General features: G+C 57.4%; 2 protein-coding genes across 4 annotated transcripts in view; one reads left to right on the top strand and one right to left on the bottom strand.

Moving 5' to 3' along the window:
* BCL2L1 (BCL2 like 1) overlaps nt 1-4497 on the top strand; it is a 29229-nt gene extending 24732 nt beyond the window's left edge. For all 3 annotated transcript variants that reach the window (XM_050918412.1, XM_050918411.1, XM_050918413.1), the window contains one exon: nt 1663-4497. In XM_050918412.1, coding sequence (XP_050774369.1) covers nt 1663-1800 — 138 coding nt within the window. In that variant the 3' untranslated portion in view covers nt 1801-4497. The remainder of the gene's footprint in view (nt 1-1662) is intronic.
* Nucleotides 4498-5529: 1032 nt separating this feature from the next.
* On the bottom strand, nt 5530-15549 carry LOC127031523 (cytochrome c oxidase subunit 4 isoform 1, mitochondrial). Its single transcript, XM_050918429.1, has 5 exons — nt 15369-15549; nt 13271-13367; nt 9663-9824; nt 7002-7133; nt 5530-6045 (listed from the first exon to the last, which is right to left on the bottom strand). Exons 2-5 carry the CDS (start codon nt 13365-13367, stop codon nt 5909-5911), a joined length of 528 nt encoding a protein of 175 aa, XP_050774386.1. The 5' UTR covers nt 15369-15549; the 3' UTR covers nt 5530-5908.
* Between the last annotated feature and the right edge of the window lie 995 nt (nt 15550-16544).

The following is a 16544-nucleotide window of genomic DNA, read 5'->3' as shown; positions in this document are numbered from 1 at the left end:
ACTAGATTTGCCCTTTTCCAGTCTTATGGAAGATGGGAGACATTCCAGGACTTTTTTCAAAGATAATTGCTAATGGCTCAGATATCTCCTCAGTCAGCTCCTTGAGTATTCTAGGATGCATTTCATCAGGCCCTGGTGATTTGAAGACATCTAATTTGTCTAAGTAATTTTTGACTTGTTCTTTCCCTATTTTAGACTCTGATCCTACCTCATTTTCCCTGGCATTCACTATGTTAAATGTCCAGTCACCACCAACCTCTTGGTGAAAACCAAAACAAAGAAGTCATTAAGCACCTCTGCCATTTCCACGTTTCCTGTAATTGTCTTCCCCCACCTCACTGAGTAACAGGCCTACTCTGTCCTTGGTCTTCCTCTTGCTTCTCATGTATTTGTAGCAGGTGCTTTCTTCCTTGTTACATTGTTGGTAGAGGATCTCTGTTTGTTAGTGTGTCTCTGAAATTGTTTTCTTTTTAAACACGGGTGTTCCAATTTGTCTAGGCATTAGGGTGGTTCTCAAAGGAAACGTCCACATCTGACTCTGTTCGGTAGCTTTCGTCACTGTGTTCAAGGCTCGCCCTTCTCTTTTTCAGCGTTTGAGTTATTTCTGGTGTCTTGGGAAGTGGATGCACGCATGCCCTTCCTCTGGGTTTTGCAAGACCCCCCCTGCAGCAGGAACACACTCATTGTTCTCTTTCCCCAGTGCTGAAAATTGGATCCAATTGTCTTGTCCTTGGTGAACGTTCTCAGGATTTATAATGGCTGCATACCTTGTCCTCCTGGATTTTCCAGCCAAATCTGACAGAGTTCTTGTGAATCTTAATTGGTATTTTAATCCACGCCAAGTCCTTCATTTTCTACATTTTTCTGCAGCCTTGTGGGGCAGCAACCAGGCTTGGTTTGGGGGAACTTCAGGTAAAAGGGGCTGAATAAAAGGAATGTCCTGAGTGTCTTGGCTGCTGCTCAGCTGGCTTCTTGCAGAGCAGGGCAGGAGGCTGTTCTCCTGACTGCTGCCTAGCAAGGTTCAAAGGCCATCTGTATTAGTACCTGCTCTCCACCAGAGAGAGGCATGGGGGTGAAGGAGCAGTCACTGGCATGTGGCAAGGCAGCTAACAAGAAACATGACATTGCCCATCCTTGGGGGGCTCTCCCAGTCTGTTTCATGCCCTGCTCAGTGTAGGAGGCTGCTTGCGATGGTGCCATGGTGTGTGCGTGCACCTGGGGGCCCAGTCACTGTGAATGAGGTGTGTGGCATCATTCAGGAATGACTTTGTGGGTTTCAGGGAACCGGTATAAGCTCTCCTGGCACAAACAGTCTTTTGTTGTTATAAGCTGCATCTGTGCCAGGAGGGTTTGCTGGTACATCAAGGGCAGCAAAGCTTTGCTGGTGCAGACTGGGCCAGGCTGCCTGACTCGTGCAGGGCCTGCCTTGGGCAGTGTCACCTGACTCAAGAACAGGGCTTGTGCCTCTGACCCAGGTGAGTGCCTGGGGGAGCAGCAGTTCAGGAATCCCCTTGTCTCCTGCTCACAAGATGGATCCTGCGTTTGGTCATTGTCTGGTGTTTAAATGTGAGCTCTGCCCTGCCTCCCACACCCCGGCTTCTGCAGCTCCCTAACCCTTCTCTCTCTCTCTCTTTCTCTCTTCCCCCCCCCCCCCCCTTGCAGGAGCGGTTTGTGGATCTCTATGGGAATGACGCTGCTGCCAAGAGCAGGAAAGGCCAGGAGCAGTTCAACAGGTGGCTTTTGACCGGGGCGACTCTGGCAGGAGTGCTCCTGCTGGGCTCTCTGCTGAGCCGCAAGTAACCGGACACTGACTCCTCCCCAGCGCCCAGGATGGCCCTGGGCCTGTGGCAAATGGCAAAACCCCGTCACACTATACTCCAGAGCAACGTGATCATTCCAAGGGGCAGCGCCCCACCCGCAGCCCGTCTTGAAGGGCAGTGACTCCTGCCCCACAGATCTCTTCTGGCCTGCGTACCACCATCTCCCTTTTATCCTAATCTTCACTTACTGTTGGTTTTAAAAACCCCGGCGACCAAGGCAGCTGTTCCGCGGGCTGCTCCCCATAGGCTGCTGGGGACCCCAGCCTGTGTCCTAGGTCACCAAACAGCAGGGATTGGAGTGGAAACGTGCTCCCCCAGGTGGCATGGGGAGACGCCCTTTGGGGAGGTGGGGAGGATGTTTAGGGTAAGGCTCTAGGGGCAAGCCCCACCCCCTCCACACAGCCCCACTGTCATTGCAGGCTTTGTGCATATCTAGCAAGAGCCCTCAGTGCTTGGAGGGGTGTTCCAGGCAATGCCCAGCTCAGCTGGCCGTGGGCGTGGCAGGGAGGTGGGGAGAAAGGAGAAGTGTGCCTCTGGCAGACTGAACTGGGAAGATCTGCTGTTAACCATCAGTGCAGCTTCCCCTCCTGGGTCTGTCTGTGAGGTCAGCTGGTGCTGCGATTGCCTGGCTGCTGTGTGTGGCACCTGGAGCTGGTGGGAAGGGGTTAGGTGCAGCCAGGGCCCCGGGGCTGCCCTTGGCAGACCTCAAACCATTTCTTCTAGTTAAGGGGTAGAGTTTACATTAGGCGTCTCCCCAGCCCTGAAAGTCCTAACCCTTCCCCTGTGCTGCAGGAGACTCCTCCCAGAGCCGTGTACTGCTGCATGCGTCCGAATCTGCTCTCCCATTGCATCTAGCTCCAGAGGCCAAAGCCCCATCTCTACGCTGGCTGTGCCCAGCCCAGGGCACTCTGCTGGGACGGGTGTCAGGCCCAGCTTTGTGCTCCCAGGCATGGGCACAGTGGGATCCTCGTGCTGTTCTCTCCCTATGAATGTAGATTTCTGCAGTGACTTACACTGTGCCGCCTCCTTCCCTTTTGCCCTAGGCTGCCACTTTGTCCCTACATGCTGCAAGCACCCGATCCTGCACCCCAGCACTCCAAGCAGGTACCCTGCGTTCCTCGGCTCGGCTGCTCCGAGCATGGGCCTGGGGCTGCAAAGTGCTTTCCCACTCTCTGGGGACCAGGCATGTCTGGGTTTGCTCTTCTTGCTTGGAGTCCCCTAGCTAGTGCCAGGTGGGCGACTCACGGACAGAGAAAAACACTGTGTCAGCAGCAGTGCCATGGCAGGTGTTTACATTTGGCTTCTAATTGCTCCCTGCCTCTGCTAGCGGCGCTCTCTGGAGAGCCCGAGGAGCTTGCAGCAAGGACAGAAGTAAACACAGCTCTGCCCAGGGCCTGGTAGGAGTTCAGGTGGGGTTGCCCCAGCGGTGATGGGACTGTTTGCCCCACCCCCTTCCTACGCGCACCCTGTGGGCTAGCAGCAGAGTGAGTCTCTTTCCTCATTGCTGTGCGGGAGGGCAGGGTGGGAGGAATAAAGCAAGACTGCGGTGGAGGTGAGTGCTGCCCCGTAGGGAACCAGCAGGAGCATCATTGTCCCGGGGCCAGGGGCAAAGTAGGAGCCTGATCTGTCTGAGGGGATGGAGGAGCTGGACACTGGAACAGAGCACGGCCAGAGGCAGCCCAGCTGGCATGGGAGAGAAGGGGCTGGAGATGGAGGAAGGCCCCTGCCCACCTTCCTGATAGTTCCACTTAGCTGAGTTCCAAGTCTGGCCCCACGCTCTAGCAGTGAGCAGGAGAGTGTTCAGAGCCCTGATGGCCCCCTGCTAGCTCCAGGGTGACAGGTACTCCCCTGGAGCGCTCCCCGCTCGCTCAGCAGCAGCACGCTCGCTCGGATACCTGCTGTGCTTTTCGGGATTGCCTGAGTAACGGCAGCATTTGGTTTAATACTGGGCCTGCCACCATTCCATCTCCAGTGTGCATTCACCTCCTCGCGGGGCGTGGCATCTCCTGCTCCAAGCACAGGGACGTGCCCTCCCCTCCCTGCACATGGGGGGTGTGGGGCTGGAGAGGGGCTGTCCTCTGTGCCGCTTGTAGCCCCGCACCTCCTGTTCTCTCCTGCAAGCTGCTGAGGAGGAGCTGGGCCCTGCTAGTGCCTGCCTGGAGTTTCATCCCCCTGAAGCATTAACGTGCCGCTGGCTTTGAAACATCCCCCGTCTCCTGGGAGTCCAGCGTCAGCGCCCAACAGGCCTAGCAGGTGTCTGCTCCATGTACATGTTTTCTGTGCTCTGCTGTAAATACCTGAGAGTAGTTTTTATTCATTTGTGAATATTCTAATACTATTTTTGTTAACTGTATGTCTGTATTTATGTGTGTTGACAGTGCTCCCCCATCACCCTGCAGGGCATCTGCTATGCACTCTGCATGGGGCGGGCCCCAGGCCCCCACCCCCCCAAAGGAGAACCGGGGCGAGAGAGCAGGTCCCCACAGACACTAAGAACCCACCTTGCACTCTCAGCTCCTGACTCAGCCTCTCACGGTGCTGGCCGGGCAGTGTGGGGTTAGGCCCACCGAGTCCTTTGCGTGCGAAAGTCACTCCCGACACAGCTTGTGGCAGGCATTTTGAAATGCTTTGATTTGCAGGTGGAGGCTCAATCCTATTAATAAACTCTGTTGTTGGAGCTGTGTAGTTCTGTGATTCTTGCTGAGTAGGGCCCTGTCCCTACTGAGAGGCGTACCTGCAAAACGTGGCTACTGCTGCTCCCTCCTCTCTCCCTGTCTTCAGTTCACCCACTGGTGCAACGCTAGTGTAGACAGGGCACTGGCTGCTTTTAGCCACTCCAGCCCCGCTGGTGGCAGGTGGAGACGGTGTCGTGTGGAAATACCTGTGTCCTCTCTGTTCTGCCTGCACACTCGAGGAGCCAGCATGCACCAGCAGTGTGTCCGAGTGGAGAATGTGCCTATCCAAGCCCCGCAGGGCCAGGCTGACGTAGCATTTAGCGGTGCCTGCATGGCCCTACCTCCCTCTGTGAAATAGGTGGTTTGCTAGAGCCCAGCACTACGAGCTACAGCTGCCTGGGTTCCAATAGCCGCTCTGGCCCTTCGGTGCCTCAGATGAGTCACTTATTCCCCCTGGGCACAGCAGAAGCCCAGGACTCTTGGCCCTGCTCCAGAGCCCCAAGGATTGCTGGCAGGGTCTTCTGAAGATGTGTCCTGTGAAGCGCTAAGTGAATGAGCTACGCTTGCAGAGATTCACCTGGAGCAGCCTGTGAGGGTGAGACCTGAGCCTAATGCCACTGCACAGGCTGGGTGGCTGGAGAAGGAATGGAGCTGCCTGCACTCCCAGAATTCCATTAAAATGCTCCCATGAGCACACCAGCCCCCGGGTTCCTGCAGTGCCCAGGGCTGGGGTGCCACCCTGGCTGGCTCCTCGCCATAGACCAACACAGGCCTAGATCTCTGCCTCCCAGCAGGTAAGAACTGGTGATCAGGGAAGGGAGAAGAACCGAGTGACTGGAGAGGACAGTAGGCCTGGCCAGGTGATGCTTTAAGGAACTGCGCGAGGGCGAAGGGTTCCTCGCTGTACCTTGGGGGACAGGAGTGGATTGCGCAGGGGGAGGCTCTGAGGGGGAAGTTACCAGGAACCCCAGAGCTGAGAACAGTGGGTCTCTCCTCCCCTCCCCTTTGTCAGGTACAAGACAGAAGCTGCACACTGCAGATTTACTGTAGTGTTTTATTCCATGGGAGCAGGGAACGGACAGTGCCAAATGCTCATTCACCAGAGACAGGCTGGGCCACAGGACGGATCCCCCAGTGGGCCAGGGAGGGGCAGGGCGGAGACTGGAGCCAGCTCACTGCCCAGGACCAGGCTGCACAGCTGAGCTGGCGCAGGAGAGGGAGAGGTGCGGACAAGGCACGAGGGGTCAGGTGGGGGGGCTCGGGCTGGCAGCCCAGCGAAGGATGGGGGTAGGGGAGCCAGGCAAGAGTGGCTTTGCTCCAGCTGCTCTCCCCCAGAGCGCTGGCCTCTTGCTGCCCGGGAATGGCAGTGTGCAGGCGCTGCCCGCTGCAGGTGGGGGGTGGAGGGCGTCCCCTCTACTTCTTCCACTCGTTCTTGTCGTAATCCCACTTGGCGGCGAAGCCCTGAATGGGGTTCACGCGCATGTCCAGCATCCTCTTGACCTGCTGAGCCTTCCACTCGTCCGTCAGGGTGTGCGGCTTCGGGGGGAACACTGGGGACACGGCGAGGGGAGAGCTCAGAGCACCTGCCTGCCTGGTTCTCCACCCAACGGGCTGTGGCCACGTTATTCCCCATCTCCCCTCCCCCCGGGGTGTGGGATCAGCCCTGGGCATGGGCGGCTCCTCCCCGCCCAGGCTGGGCCGGGAACGTGGCTGGCTCAGTGGCATTACGTGGGCACCAGGCCAGCCCAGCACCTGGCCCTGCCCGGCCCCCCAGCAAGGGGCATAAGCTGGCTGGGCTCAGGCTTGTCCATGCCCGCGTGGTCCCAGGGCAGCGGGGCGGCCCCAGACCTGCCCTAGGATGTGCCGGCTCCGGCGCCCTCTGCTGGGTGAAGGGTGGCTTACACGGGAGGCTGCTTCTCCAGGAGGGGTTGGGAGAAATATTTGCAGCGGTTTATTTGTCCCTGGTGCCGTTTTAAAGAAGGGGCTTAGAAAACCTTCGGGCTCTTGCAGCCTGCGTGTAGCGGGGGTGAGGCCAGCAGGGCCCAGAGGGGGTTTTCAGGGGATCTGAGGACCAATGCCTCAGCAGGATCTAGGTGTCAGCTCTGTAGAGGGCCTGGGTGGGCAGGGTTAAGAGCAGACCCACTCGAGGGCATGCCCAGATGGATAGAAGTGTACAGCCGTGCTCTGAGCTCTGCTTCGCCAGCTCCTCTGTGCCCAGTGCCAGAAGCCAGGGCCTTGCTCCCTAGCCACTTCCATGCACTGCTAGTTCTTGCCCCAGCCCAGGCCAGAGCACGTGGCCAGCTGCAGGTCCAGGCCTGGATGGCAGCACAGCCAGGTTTCGAATGATGTGTCACAAACCCCAGCTCAGGCTGGGGCAGGAAGTTGTGGGCAGCGGAACATGGGGGAGCCTCTACAGTGGCAGCAGATTGTCACTACAGCCCCCCAGCTGTGTCCCGTTTGCCTTCTCACGTGTTGTCCTACAAGCCTACGGTCCATCTCTCCTTACCATAGACGCGCTGCCACCACACGATTAATCCAGTGAAGCCAAAGAATATGAAGACGCCTCCTAGCACCGTCTTCCATTCGCTGGATGGCCTATTCATCTCTGCGAAGGTCTGATTGAACTTCAGGCGATAGACTAGAGAGAGAGTTGCGAGGCTCAGGCAGCCCAGAGAATCCCAGCCCACTCTGACAGCCAGTCCGCTCCCCCACCCCGGCGGCTGCTGGAGAGACCGTGTTAGCACTGAGATTGCAGCCTCGAGGGTGCCTGTCTGTAAAGGGAGCTACAGACAGTTTTGGCAAAGGCTTTGTGGTAGCTGCTAACCTCAGAGCCCCCTCTGCCCCCCTCATCCCATCTGCTGTTCCCACAGGCTATTCCTGTGGCCAAGCCCCCATCCCTTGCACGGCCCATCCCACCTTTCCTCCTGGGAGCTGTCTGGTTTGTCAGGCCTGCTCTGGCAGGACTTGGACAGCAGTTAACAGGCACGTTGGAGACACGGTCCAAGCTTTTAGAGCATGAGTCCAGATGGGAAGAGCACTGAAATCGCGGGGACTGGGATACTGTCCCAGGATAATGGCTTTTGTTGCTTGGCAAATGCAGCGATGTCTGCTTTCCAAGTCCATCCGTCCGTGTTGGTCTAACGGTAGGGAAGTGCCTGCATCCAACACGGTAAGCATGAAGCCCCATGCACAGCAACTTGTTTTGGGGAGCTCTCCTGTCCTGTCAGCACTGGTGCAGCTCCAACGGTGGAGCCAGGGCTCGGGGTCTCTTCATCTCGCACTGTTCTGAGCAGGGCTAAGCACCATGGTGGTGACACTAGTGCTGCTGCTGAGGGCAGCAAAGATGAAACTGGCCCAGTGCTCAAAACGGGACTAGTTTTTCTACTGGAGACGCACCCTGGAGAGTCTATGATCGTGTTAGAGAGAGAGACAAACCCATCTGCACCTGGACCAGGGAAACAGTGGCAGAACCATGCTGGCAAGAGGGGGCTGGAGTGGTTGGGTCGTGATCTGGGAGCAGAAGATCTGGGCTCTTGCCACCTACAGACTATTGGACGTTAGGTAAGTCATTTCACCCTCACTGCGGCTGTTTTGCAGTGGTGATGATGCTTCCCAGGGCATTTCTAAGGCACTGATACGCTTGAGAGCACCAAGGCCAGAGTTAAGTTATCGATGGTGAAGGGAAATGGCCAAGGGGAGGGAAGACCCTGGAAGTTGCTTTGCTCAGCTGTAAACAGGACAAGGACAGAGTCCAGTTCGTGGTTACCACTGTTACCCAGCCGACGTATCAGCCCTTTGTGGCTATGTGCATTGATCTATGTGGTGGATTCTTGGCCCCCACTTGCAGCCCTTCAGCCACGTGCTGGTTCCTGTGTAGCCGAGGATTCCGGGGCAGCCTGCGTATTTCATGCAGTGGAGCTGGGGTTTAGTTTTCCATGCTCTTGTGTGTAAGTTTTGTCCCAGCGTAAAAGGCCAGTGTAATAGTTGTTGCCAGCAGGTTGTCATGTGCACAGAGCTTCCTTGGGCTAGCTCAGATGCAGGCTGGTGCAATATTTGCCCACTCCCCAGTGATTAGATGTATTGACTTGGAACAGATTTAACTGTTCGGCTGCTGCCTGCTCAGGACAAAGCGCTATCGATACATGGCTAGCTGGCTTTGTCTGGCTCCTCTTGTGGTGGAGAATTCTGGGGTGACACAGCATCCTCCCTGGCAGACACTCCAGCTGGGGGAGCAGCGTATTTAAGGCATTACACCAGCTGGTTTACCTGGTATGTCAACTAATGGTGGAGCGGAGAATGCAAGTTACAGGGGGGTTGGCAGCAGAAGGGGAGGGAGCTGCTTCCTGGCTCTGACTTTTCAGAGGCTTTTGGGCCTCAGCAACTTAAACACTTGGGCTAAAATTTCCACTGGCACTGGGGTTTCATCACCGCCTGGAGGCCTGGCCCCTGTGGGAGCTAAGATGACTTGAGCCTGACCCTGCCAGATGCTGGGCGTGCTCTGCTCCAGCTGAAGCCAGCAGGGTTGGGGAGGCTGCAGCTTGCAGGATGGGGCTCCGAGCGAGGGATATTGCCGGGGGGCGGGGGTGGGGAAATCCAACGCTGCATGTGCCAATGCTGATCTCGGCCAATGCCAGAAGCCCAGGGCACCAGGTACGGACCACGAGGGAGCCCAGGGCTGTTTCTCAGCAATCGCACACTCAAAGACAATGGAGGATGCAGAGTTCCCTTCCTTTAAATGAAGTGGACCTACAGGAATGCTGGGCTGGGGAGATCTCTAATGCCATGGCCAGGAGAGGGCTGGTTATGGTTTCTCTGTGTGGTTTAGCTGGTTGGAACATCTCTGAATAGCCCAGCACCTCCGTCCCTCAGCCAGAATGGGGCATGGGGCCTGTAGGACTACATCAGGTTCTCCCGCCCCTACTCGATCCAGGTCCCTTGCTGGCTTCCAAGGCCCTGGCCCCCCTGGTTCCCTGGGTCCAGCAGCATGGCCTGTCCCTCCACCCGCTGGGTCCCAGACACAAGCCTGCTCGGTCGCCAAGCAGGAGCTGGATGCTGGACAGAGAAGATGGGGGGGAGGTAACTGACCAGACCCCCCCCTCTGGTACCATGACCTCTCCCCTCTCCTGTTCCCACCCCAGCAACAGGGCTTCCGCCCCCTCCTGCTTACGGGCCACTTTCTCCTCGTTGCTCAGCTGCTTCCACGATCCCTTTTCCTTCTCCTTCAGGGCCTTCTGCTCCGCACCCAGGTCCTTGTGGTAGGGGACATCGGGGAGTGGGTAGCTGCGCTTGTCGCAGTACTGGGGCACCGACATGTCCTCTTGAGTCGCCACTGGAGAGCGGGAGGGCAGAGACTGGCCTCAGCAAAGCCCCAGCACATCCCTCCCGCTGCCCCCAGGCCGGCCAGCCGGGAGCGTCCGTCCCCACAGGGGCTGCACAGTGTCACCTCGGCCCCGGCCCAGGGCAGTACGGGGACCCTGACAAGTGTTATTCCCATGCTCCAGCTGAGCAAGGGCCACGCAGCAACTAGTGAACAGGGGCAGGACCTCAGGGGTTAACGGGGAAAACAAGCAGCAGTTTGTGGGAAACGGGCACTGGTGCCATCTTGTGGATAAACTGGGAACAGCGCTTTAAAGCTGCTGGGGAGAGCAGGTGAGGGGGTGGCTACAAGGAGTTTAACTTTTTGTCTCTCTTTCATTTTTTTCGCTGGTGATTTCAGGAGTACCCAAGGATGGGGGGAGGGGGAGGGGACAATAACAAAACGCAGCAATGGCCGAAGTCTTTTTTGTTTGTTTTCACCATGCAAGTTAGCAGCGATCGGACGACTAACCTAGCGAACATCACGGTAAGCAGGGTGGGATCTGAAGCTAAAATACAAAAAGAACAAGCTAAGAATTACTTAGACAAGTTAGGTGTCTCCAAGTCAGCAGGACCTGATGAAATGCATCCTAGAATACTCAAGGAATTGGCTGAAGAGATCTCTGAGCCATTAGCAGTTATCGCTGAGAACTTGTGGAGGACAGAAGAGCACCCAGAGGACTGGAAAAGGGCATGAAAAGAGGAACAAGGACAACCCAGGGAATTATAGACCAATCAGTTTAACTTCAGTGCCAGAAAGATAATGGAGCAATCAGTCAATCAATCAATCAATTTGTAAGCACCTAGAAGAAAATAAGGTGACAGTCAATATGTTTTTGTCACGAACAAATCATGTCAAATCAACCTAATAGCCTTCTGCCAGGTAACAGTCCTTGTGAATAGGAGGCAAGCAGCAGATGTGATATAGTTTGACTTTAGTAAGGCTTTTGATACTGTCTCACATGACCAGCTCATAAACTAACTAGAGAAATACATCCCAGATGAACCTGCTCTAAGGTGGGTGCAAAACTAGTTGGAAAATCCTGGGTGGAGAATAGTTATCAGGGGTTTGCATTCAAGCTGGAAGGACCTATCGAGTGGGGTCCCACAGGGATCTGTTCTGGTTCTGTTCAAAATCTTCATAAATGATTTGGACAATGGCATAAAGAGTACACTTCTAAAGTTTGTGGATGGTACCAAGTTGGGAGGGGTTGCAAGCGATTTGTAGAACAGGATTAGAATTCACAATGATCTGGGCAAACTGGAGAAATGGTCAGAAATAAATAGGATGAAATTCAACAAGGACAAATACAACATACGATACTTGAGGAATAAGCAATTGCACAAATGCAGACTGGGCAGTGACCAGGAAGTAGCACTGCAGAAAGGGATCTGGGGGGGACAGTGGATCACAAGCTAAATTTGAGTTACCAATGTGATGATTGTTGCAAAACCCATTCTGGGATGTGTTAGCACATGTGTTATAAGCAAGACACAAGAAGTAATTCTTCCACTCTATTCAGCACTGATAAGACCTCAACTGGAGAATTGTGTCCAATTCTGGGCACTGCACTTTGGGAAAGATGTGGACAAATTGGGGAAAGAGCAACAAAAACAATTAAAGGAAAACATGGCAGAAGAAGGAAGATTGAAAAAATTGTGTTTGCTTAGTCCAGAGAGAGAAGATCGAAGGAGCACATAACAGCAAGTTTCAAGGACATAAAAGATTGTTACAGGGAGGAGGGTGATAAATTGTTCTTCTTAACCACTGAGGACAGGACAAGAAGTAAAGGGCTTGAATTGCAGCAAGAGAGACCTAGGTTAGACATCATGAAAAACTTCCTAACTGCCAGGGTGGTTAAACATGGGCACAAATTACCCATGGTGGTTGTGGAATCTCCATCATTGGAGGTTTTTAAGAGCAGGTTGGACAAACACCTGTCAGGGATGATCTAGCTAATATTAGTCCTGCCTCAGTGCAGGGGCCTGGACTAGATGACCTCTGATTTTCCCTGAGTTTGCGGCTAGTGTTAAAAGACGTGTTGGGCGAGTGCTCACAACTTAATTAAATCTTTAACAAAGACTTCCATTCTCCCAAGTGTGAGTTACTCACTGAAGTTAAATATGTGCTTATCCTTTGCTGCAGTCTGACTAAAAATCCAAACCCTGCAGCGTTGCTCAACTTCCATGCTTGGGGTGGCCTCATTTCTCCACATAGGACCTTAATTTCTAATGTCAAAAGGTGCAGAGAGGAGAAGAAGAGGAGTAAAGCCCACTGCCTTCTCAAGCCCACTTTATACATCACAGAGGAGGGCCCAGGCCCAGCTTCCCCTGTCTTTGCCGGTTACCAGTCGGGGCCTTCCCCAGCACTCCACACCCAAGTCTGTTCTATTCGCTAGGGCCCACAGGGGCTCAGCGGAACCAGGACGCTGTGAGAGCCCAGAAGTTAGCAAGTAGCCCCATCCCTACGGGAGAAAGACTCACAAGTAGCTGCAATATCAGCACTTTGGAGCAAGCAAATAGCTGCCGTAGGAGAATTAATCAAGAGCTCCAGCCCCTGGGCTGAAATTCTGGCCCCATTGACGTCAGTTGCAAAACCCTCATTGCCTTCAATAGGGCCAGGAATTCAGCCAGGTGCGGTGGGCTGAGCCCTGGGGGAGATCAGCCTCAGACCGGAGCAGGACTGGAGAGAAAATTGTGTCATTCTATGAGCAAAATGTTCAGTGATTCAGGCTACGATTCACCCACGTAGTGTTTGTGCGGAGCTCTGAGGCCTAGAAAAGACCGATGCTGGGTAAGTGCTTGGTTAGAGGCCCCGAGTCCCATGCTGCAGGCCGAAGCAGTTTGCAGGCAGGGGTCAGGAAGGAATCCACTCCCTGCTCTCCAGAGTGTAGGGTTGGCCACTCAGGGTGTTATTGGGAATAACTGAGTCTACACTGAAGAACACACCTGCGGTGGCCTGGGTCAGCTGACAGGTTTACAGGGCTCGGGCTGCAGGGCCGTACAAGTGCAGTGCAGATGTTTGGGCTCCGGCTGTGCAGGCACCGTTGGGTCTGCGAGCCCCCTCCGGCCTGAGCTCTGCAATGTCACAGTCCTGCAGGCCGAGCACCTGAGCCAGCCGCGGGGGTTTAAGGGCAGGGGAGGCCTGAGGCCAGGCGTTCTTGCCTCCGACAGGCCAGGAGCCCCGGCTGGAGGCAGGCTGCAGAGTGGGGTGGCCTGTGGTGTGGAGCTCCGCTGTTCCCCAGGCACACGCAATGCTGCTTACGCAGCCCTCCGGAGCCACAGCTCCAGTACCAGTCTCCCTCTGCGGCCTGACCTGGACACCAGAGCCAGTGGGGGCCCCCAAGAGAAAGGCAGGAGGGGAGCCAGTGACCCCCAGGGCTGGCTCGCAGGGGCGTTGGGCGAGGGGAGTGCTCTTACCATGTCCGCTATGGCCATGTGCTGCTCTGATGCTGGCAGCGCCCAGGACTCCTCTCCTGGCCAGGGTGCCCACGCGCAGGGCCGGCAGCGAGAGCATCTGGGGGATCAAAGCATTGGCACCGCTGTCACGTGCGGGGCTGTGCTGTGCCGTCCAAGGGGGCAGAGCGCCACCCAGCTGCACCCCAAGGACCTGCACCGGCTGCCCCCCACCCAGGAGAATCCGGCAGTCTTGCTCGAATCCTTGATCTCCTCACCATCATCTGCCAGCGCAGCCTTTAGCAGCGAGGGGGGTGTCCCCAGCAGGCCAGATGTAGGGAAGGTGCCATCTGATTGGCAGCTGGGTGGGAACCTGGCTGGTCAGTGTCCCCCGGCACCACGTCCCCTCCCCAATGGCAGCTTCAGGCTCACGGTGAAAGGCCTTGGGCAGCAGAACCCAGCTGGCCTCAAATCTCTTGGTGCCCCTTGGTGGCAAGGATGGGAGGGATCATCCCTGGTGCTGCCCGGCCCTCCCCAGCACAGAATGCTCCAGAGTGAATGGGGGCAGGATCCTGTCTCAGGTAACTGCTCTGGAAAGAGGCAGGACAGTATCCCAAACCCACATCCAGGGGGCAAGGGCATGAGCAGCAGCCCTGGGAGTTGGCACAGGACTGCGCTGGGCACCTGGGTTCTGTTCCTGGCTCTGCCACTGACTCCTTGGGTGACATCTGGCTAGGCATGCCCCCCTCTCTGTGCCTCAGTTTCCCCAACTGCAAGACCTGAATGGCGTGTGGGGAGCATTGGCATTTGGGAAGAGCCTGTAGAGGCTTGGATGAAGGCTGCCAGAGCATCCCTGCTCCTGGTCCCTGCAGTGCTAGCGCAGCTTGTCCCAGGCCCAGCCAGCGAGTGGATTTCCAAGCTGGGTGGAAGGGCCGGGTGTGCAGAGCATTTGTTGCCTCCATTGCAAGCCGCTCCAGGCCGTGCCTGACAAGACTCATTTTCCTGTGATTTACCAGGCCGCTCTGCCTGCAACTTTCTTCCCCACTAGTGCCAGCCTCTGCTCCAGCTCCCGGGACCCAGGAGCGCAGCCGGTGTCCTTGCACCCCGGGTGGGCGGGCAGGAGAGCAGGCTCAGCTGCCGTGAGGGGTGCCACCTGGCCAGGTTTTCCCAGGCTTGTCCCTGTGTCGAGGTAGCTGTGCCAGGCAGTCTGCCAGCCGGCTCTGCACCCTGCCAGCTGGCCGCTTGAATGGGCACAGGACGATCCTGGATGTCCTGGGTTTTTTCTACTTCAGAGGTGGCAGCCCTACCTGCCATGGCAGCTCACCCCCACAATGCCAGCCTGGTGCTGGCCAGGCCCGTGGCCCCCATGCTGCGGGACTTGGGCACTCGGGGCTCCTGCCCAGCCACGGGGAGGGCTCCGTGCCCCTCAGCTCCGGTTGTCGCAGCTGACTCTGCCGCCACGCACTAAATAAGGAGACTGGGACTTGGCAGGGCCCCGTCCTGTCTGACCTCTACCAGCAGGACACAGCTAACCCACACGGGCAAAGGTACAGGGACGGGGCCGCAGGGATGGGCCAAAAGCCCCCAGCCCTTGGCCAGCGGGGCCCGGGGCTGCTCCCACCCTGGGGGTCACCCAAGTGCACTAGATGCTGATGTCAGAGCCGAAGGAATCCCCCCCCCCCCCCGAAATGCCTGGAGTGTAGGGGGAGCCTGGGAAGCTCCTTTAGTCCTGTGGAGTTACAGATACGGCCCCTCTCATGCCTTAGGGACTGGCTCCTGTCTCCCCCACCCAGAATCAGCCCCAGGGGCGCATAGGGGGCCCGGTAGGTTTGCAGGCAATTTCCAGCCGAGGCAGTGGGGGTGCAAGCTGTCTGTCGCCCTCTGCAGAGGGCTCAGACGTTCAGTTGGGGGCCAGCCTGCTCGCCAAAGTGCAGCTAGAACAGAGTCAGCCGCTCAATGTCCCTACTCTAAACCCCTCCGTTTGTGGCTCAGCCCCGGGCCCAAAAGGCTGTGGATCCTGCAGCCCCCGGCCTGATGTGAGAGGGCAGTGCCAGGTAGCTGGGCCTCCGGCTGCCTCGGTTGGCCCCCTGGCACCGGAGCAGGCAGGGCTGTGTGTACTTACTGCAGGACGAGGCAGGGCGGGCTGCAGCCAGCTGGGAAATGGAGGCAACAGGCGTCCCCGAAGTGCAGCTTGTGCTGGGTTCTGGGCACGGGGCCAGCGCACACACGCCGGCCAGGCCAGCAGAGACTCTTATTCTAGCACAACTCAGCTGCACAGACGTGGGATTGTGGGAGAACATACCACCCTGCAGGGCCCCCCCCGCCTCCTGCCAGTGCGCGGCCTCCAAGGGGGCACCCAGAAATCTCACTGTTCAAGCCCTCAAGTCCCCCCTCCCACCCGAGCCCTCAGGCCTGACCACTTCAGAGGCAGGACTGCATGGGCTGGAATGGATCCCTCCAGCAGGCTGGCAGGGGGCCAGTTCCCAGGCAGACGCCCCCCCGAGCTGGAGGCGCCATAAGAGTCCCTGACGCAGCCAGGCTCAGGCAGAGGAGGAAGGGTGGGGGCTGGAGCCACTGGTCTGCAGCCGCTGGCTCCTGAGCCTGACGCAGGCAGAGACGGTGCCGGGGCCGTTGCAGGCTGGTGACCTGTGACCCCGTGTGAGGCTTGGGCCCCAGCCCTGAGCACAGCTGCAGGCCAATGCTCCCTTTGGGGTCCCACCTTCCCGCAGCCCTGCCGTCACCCCAGGGTGTGTGAGAGGGGCCTAGGCCCTGCCTGATGCTGCTGTGCTGTGGGGAGCCGTGCCACACTCCCTGCTAGCCGTACCCATTGTACCCTCGACTCCAGGGGATGGGCAGGGCCCCTGGATGGCACGCCCCAGAAATCCTGCTGCTGAGGTATAGCAGGGGGTCCTCGTGTTCCTCCCCCACCCCAGCCCCCGGCTCAGTGGCTGAGCTCCCATCCCGTGCAGGCCCTGACGGAAGGGATGTGCAGCAGGTGGGGCTGGGGAGAAGGGGGTACGAACCGAGAGGCACGACGCTAGGCCCTGGCGGCTGTAGCCAGCCCAGCGGGAGTTAGAGCAGCCCGGGGGCTGCCTCTGTAGGGGCCAACGCTAGAACAGGGAGGTGCAAAGGGGGCTTAAAGCTGTCTCTCCCCCTCCCCTCCAGACAGCAAGGGGCTCAGAGATGCGAGTGTAGGGCTAGGGGGACTGAAAGGTCCTGGGGGGCGTGGAGGGGCAGATCTGGAGCGAAGCGGGGACTGCTGGAGGGGAAGGGGCAGAGAGGAGGCTTTAACATGACA

This window comes from Gopherus flavomarginatus, chromosome 11, assembly GCF_025201925.1.
Source record: "Gopherus flavomarginatus isolate rGopFla2 chromosome 11, rGopFla2.mat.asm, whole genome shotgun sequence".
NCBI classification, from domain to species: domain Eukaryota; kingdom Metazoa; phylum Chordata; order Testudines; family Testudinidae; genus Gopherus; species Gopherus flavomarginatus.
Note: the sequence above shows the minus strand (reverse complement) of the source record. Positions and strands in the feature narration are given on the sequence as shown.